This window comes from Nematolebias whitei, chromosome 9 (genome assembly GCF_014905685.2).
Source record: "Nematolebias whitei isolate Nwh7 chromosome 9, NemWhi1, whole genome shotgun sequence".
NCBI lineage: Eukaryota > Metazoa > Chordata > Actinopteri > Cyprinodontiformes > Rivulidae > Nematolebias > Nematolebias whitei.
Window position 1 is genome coordinate 42,876,327 of NC_056506.1, and position 6,000 is coordinate 42,882,326.

Here is a 6,000-nt window from a genome sequence, read left to right on the forward strand (position 1 = left end):
GTTGCCATATGGCATGAGACGGTGACAAAATTGAATAAACAGGGGAGATTTGCGAAAACAAAGCAGCAGGAGAGCATCATTAGACAGCAGTTGTCCGCCAGAGAGACTTCAATTCAAATAGGAAAAGGAGGGTGGAGGGGAAGGATGGTGGAGGGGTCACACAGAGAGCAACAAAGTGCGAGAATCAGTGTGAGGGTTGCCATAGTTAATTTTTACACCGCTCACTCCCCTCCAGCTACAGAGCAGCGACAGGCGTTAGATATGGTTACTGCTGCAGTGCTCAAGCTGTTTGCTTTTCTTCTGTGATGCATAAAAAACCTATACGAGAGTTAACTCTTCAGGGTGACAATTTAATGCAGGAATTAATGACAGCAGAAAATTATTTAATGTGAGTACCTACCTCTAGGATGCTAAAGGTCAAGTGTGACCTATTAAAGGCTTGACATTCCTGTGAGCCAAATCTGGTTGAAAAGGAGGAGCCGTGGATGAATTCTCATCAACCTGGTGGTGGTGCTCGAGTACCTGACCGCCAAGATCCTGGAGCTGGTGGGAAACTCGACTTGTGACAACAGGAGGACCAGGATCATCCCCCGGCAACTTCAGCTGTCTGTCCATGGTGACGATGAGCTCAGCAGACTGCTGGGAGGAGTGGCCACTGCTCAGGGAGGAATTCTGCCCACATTCGGGCAGTCCTGCTGCCCAGTGCAACCGAGTGGCACACTGGATCTGACAGCAAGCTGGATCCGGGTGTACGGATCGGTATCTGAGGCCATTTCTTCGGATTTACTGCAGGAGATCCTTCCTGCCCACAGCTATCAGCATCTAACAACTCTTTATTGTAACCAGGATGATGAGCTATGACAACACTTAATTTCGCTTTGGGATGAATAAAGTATTTTTGAATTGAATTGAATTGAATTGGTCCCCCAAGATGATCATTTAAATGTAAAATATTTCCTCTTTTTTTTTTTTCCTTTTAAAAAAAACTGATAAATACATCATTTAGTATAGACTTCCCTTGCCAGCTGGCTAACTTTGAAACCAGAATGAATGTCGGATCATTCTTTCATTATTGATTCTGATGTGGAAAGAGCAATAGAACGTCAGATGAGACAGATCAAACTCTTCTTGATGAACCTGCAACCAGCTATGTATGTGGGGCCGAGATGGGTTAGAGGGAGGGCAGCCAACTTGGGACCTTAAAGTCCCAGGTTCGATCCCCAGCCATTCCCACATGTCGTGGTGTTTCTGAGCAGGACTCCCAATCCCTAATTGCACCCCAGGAATCTTACATAGCTGTCCACTGCTCCATCAGGGTGTATCCCAGTGTGATGGGTTAAATGCAGAGAACTTGTTTTGCCATTGTATGGGAACTTACAATGATGACAACACACAGCACTTACTACAGGTGACTCGAGTTAATGTATCAGCTGAAAGTGGCCTGTGGCTCAGACAAAGTTTCCCAGTTTTGGCTCCTTTTGTTAACTCAGTTCGTCACCCATACAGGAATCCATTTTTCCCAGCACTTTTCGACTAAGATGATCTCATATTGAGAAATGATGGCGATGAAACCATTTGGTTAAAGTTATGGGACACTGTGTGTGTTAGCTCAGACTGTGCTACAGACTCTCAGCTACAGCCACAACATATTTTAGCACATCTTTAAACTTGACCGAAATTTAGCTCTTCTTGTTTTATCTAAAATCAATTGACTGTGGTTTCCATCTTAAATTATGTTAACTCCAAAATGCATTCAGTAGTAGATGCATTTATGCCAAGATGGCCACAGTCAGCTGGGCAGCAGCTTCACAGGCTCCTGATGAAATCCCAGTTTTTGATGGTTTTGGAATCGACTCCATGCCCGACTCTGCTCGCCTTAAGTCTGTGAATTATAGCCGAACCGAACTGATGAACATAAGAGAGGGTTAACAATATTTCTAAACTCTAAACGCTCTAAAAGAGCACAGACTGTCATGATTTCTGCTCTCTGCCTTGGCTGCTCTCGGCCACGCCCACTTCTCCACAGCAGAGCAGAGATCAGCTGATCAGCTGCAAGAGGGAGCTCTGGAGCTGTGGGCTGCATGTGCAGCAGGTGCTAAATAACTTTAAATAATTTATTTTAAATAAAAAAAAATCCATGCCGATTGCGCGGCTCATCCATCAATCAGCCAATTGTGTGTCATGTCCAATCTTACTTTGAAAAACCACGATAGAGCGAGTCCACGATAATTAACTGTGAAGTAGAGAGGGACTGCTGTATTTATCAGAAAAAAGGTTATTTTTCCCAGAGATGGTTTACATGCAAATAGGGTTTTAGACTATTGTTTACATTGGAACACAGTGCAAGGAACGACTGTAGTAGTGATCGACTTGTGGCTTGAGCAAATTGTAACGTCAAGATAACAGTTACCATTAGTATTTGAGCTTTAGATGTGTGGCAGTCACTACAGTTTTCCTCTTAAACAATTGGGATCACCACAAAAAATGCAACATGAGAAAAGGAAAAAGGTTCTTCATACACACACAAAAAAACCCAAACATGACCACAAAGCGTCATCATATCTCAGAAGTTTGTGACGTTTGTATAATGTCTGCAGTGACTGTATCTTCTTGGCTTTTTTTTTTTTCAGTTGTATGGATGCCTGTAGAAACAAATACGCTTAAAAATTCTGGCATGCTGTTTCACAACGTGAGACTCGTGCATGTGCATCAAGTTACAAAAACTGAAATGTGCACCACAGATCAAAAACATACAAATATCCCAACACAACTTTGTACTGTGAGGTGAGAATTGTTGCAAGACGACATGAGAGAGACGCAGAGCGGCAGGTGCAGCATAAACCAGGTTTAAAGAACAGCTTTATGGACTCCATGTTCTTTAGTTCAGGCCAGGAGGCTCTGATTACGGGAAAATGGTAGATTTTAATTCCACACAGCTTACAGCCTCATTCATTACTATATATTTATCTACTAAATTTAATAAGACTAAAGTCACTTGTTTATAGAGAAAACGTACTTTCATTAAGGTCAAAATTATGGACGAAAAAAACGTTTTTGTGCCTCACAGCATGCGGTCTGAGAAATCAATGAAAGGTTCTTTGTGTAAGAATACTAGAAGAGAATTTAAAAATCAATCAAAGCAATTGTCTGAGAGTCTGGAGGCAAAACAGAAAAAGTTTGTTGTTTTAAAACAGTGCATGCGAAAATAAACAAAAAGGTCCAGACTATAAATTTAATCTTCTACAATACTCAAGTATTAAATGTACAACTTGAGCCTGGTACAGTCTTGAATCCAATTTGTATTTTTTATGCTGGAAAAAAAGGGACTTTAGCAAAAGAAAAGTCAGTTTTCGTATAGTGTGCCTCTGTGTGGATTTGTGTACATGTGTTTAGTGTGAATACCAACATTTACTGGTGTTGGATGGGGCCAACACATCAACCTAAAGTAGGCCAGTAAGAGCCGGTTGACTGTTTCAGTTCAGTGTCCACAACTCTAAAGCTCCTCCTTTAAATTACTATAAGACCACTGATGTATTTGGGTTATGGTGTCGCACCTTTTCCTTCCTTCTCCAGGATTTTTTTCTTCTGCTGCCTAATAAAACCTGATGTGATAACAGCCTGGGCAACATTAGCTCTGCTATCTCGTTGCATCGATGAGTCATCGCTGCCGGTTTCTTATCAGATCCATTTTAGGATCATCATTGCTGTTTTTTGTCTGACTGATTGTTTTTATTTCCCCTAACCCCCTCCGCCGTCAAGGAAATTGGCCAAGAAGCGCAAAGAGACGCTGAACAGCACCCGCCAAGAGATGACGGTGATGGTCAACTCCATGGACAAGAGCTACACGGAGCAGGGGACCAACTGTGACGAGGCGCTGTCCTTCATGGACACGCACAACCACACGCTGAACACACGCAGCGAGTGCGCGCTGACGTTGAACACGCGCAGCGAGTGCGCGCTCACGCTCAACGGCCGCAGCGAGTGCACCCTCACCGTCAACGGGCGAGGTAAGGTGGCCACCGCCTCCATCATCACGATGTCACACGCATGACCTGCTGGGGGAACATAAATAAATTAGATTACACCAGATTACGGAAGCTGAGGTCTGCAGATTTTAAATTGGATCTGATTTTCTTGAGATCATCAGTCGATCATTAACTCAAGATAAATTATTTTATTCCGTTATCTGGAGAAATTAGACGTTTCTTCTCTTGATGACAGCTTTGTTGTCTCATGACTGCGAGAAGTTTATAATTTCTTTGTTCCACTCAATTTCTATATTTAGCGTCAGTGTCACGATGATTTATAATAATTTAAACGCATATGTTAACTCTCTTCAGTGGAGGGACTTTAATGTGACATATTCATCTTAAATCATGTTCAAACTTTATCTTGATCTCTTAACTGAAAAAAACAACAGCTTTGTTTTCAATGTGATTTAGAAAAACACTGAAACTAAACATTTCTAGAGTGAAATAACTCAAATTATTATTCTGTTTTTCTTAAAAGGAGCTTTGTTATCTCGAAATAATTTCATGAATAGCTAATTGTGTTCAGATAATGTCTTAAAAATGCTTTCTCTCTGCTTCCATACAAAGTTGTTGAACTACTAGTTTAAAAATACCCAAACTTAAATGTGGGAAATAAATCTCAAGAAAAAACATCATTAAGGGCAATAAATAATGAGCTGGAATTAAAGTAAATTCCAGAACAAATTAAAAGAAAAATTTACTGTGAAACGAGCGTGAAAAATAGTGAGGCCAGTGAGTGTAACTTCTGCTCATTAACCTTCAGTTTTCTTTTCATTTTCTATCAATTATCACATCTAGCTGAATAAATTACTGCTTACGATGTATTTTTAATGAAGAACCGCCAAAACATCTCTTTTGTTTTTGATTTATTTTTGTTCTGTGTCAGACTTTTATCAGCCTGCGCGAACGATTCGTCTTTAATTGCGCTGCTTTAAAGAAAGAGTTTAAGTCAAAAAATGAACTGTTTTTTTATTCTAAAACAAAAACTGGGTTTTTAATTTTATTTCAAAGATTTAAAGAATATTAGATTTTCTTTTATTTTTCTCATTGGCTTCATTCTGCCTCACAAGCTCTCAAAAACTGTTTTAAATATTCCCTTTTAATTATTTATTCGTCAAAATGCTTTCAGACTTAACGCTCTGGTTTATTCTAAGCAATTCCTCCACTATAACTGTGTTCAGCTGTTGTGGTAAAACTTATTAACAGACTGATGTGAGTGGATCAATAATCAAGACATCCTGAAATCCCAAACCAGACCTCAAAGCTTATCAGTAAACATTAAAGGGCCGAGATGTCTGCCATGAGGTCGTCAACTCAGCGCCACGCTGCGTAAGTCATTAAAGAAGCACACTAGATTTGCTCACTTGCCACAAATCTATTAATTTTCTCTGTCCCAGGTTAAACTCAATACTTTGTCGAGCTAAAATGGCACCCAGAGCTTGACCTGCTGTAATCCCAGCCAGATTAAAAATCCACAGCAGCCTCTGTCTCTGCACCCCTCTAGGAGCTGAGCCCCCAAAGATGCTCTGACCTTGATTAACCGTCTGTTAATGTTTAAATCCAGCCCTCTGTCGATTTAAACGCATCATTTCTGACACTGCCTGCTGCTGTAAAGCCCTCTCTGACCTTTCGTTTCTGTCAGGAATGTCAATCCAGCTCCAAATATCCTGAATGACGGATTCTTTCCTGAACAAACTGACTCTCATCACCCGTACACCACTTGGCTTGGCAGCTGTGTTGATGCTGTATGGAACAATGACAATCCAGGGACTAATTTATTACAATTTTTATGCCCACATACATTTTGTGATTGTGTTCTGTTCTACACTTATAAACACAAATTATATAATGAACCCTTTTGCTTAAATATCTGATTTTAAATTGGCTACAAATTGATTTTTTTTTTAATACGCATTATAAGCATAAGCACTGAAGGGCCCATATTACCATCCATTCATCCATCTTTACC

The 6,000-nt window shown here is 40.5% G+C and overlaps 1 protein-coding gene across 1 annotated transcript in view; it reads left to right on the plus strand.

Moving 5' to 3' along the window:
* Positions 1 to 6,000, plus strand: part of LOC119414282 (receptor-type tyrosine-protein phosphatase mu) — a 203,234-nt gene that overhangs the window by 131,971 nt on the left and 65,263 nt on the right. Inside the window, exon 17 of the mRNA XM_037681376.1 lies at positions 3,760 to 4,007. Coding sequence (XP_037537304.1) covers positions 3,760 to 4,007 — 248 coding nt within the window. The remainder of the gene's footprint in view (positions 1 to 3,759; positions 4,008 to 6,000) is intronic.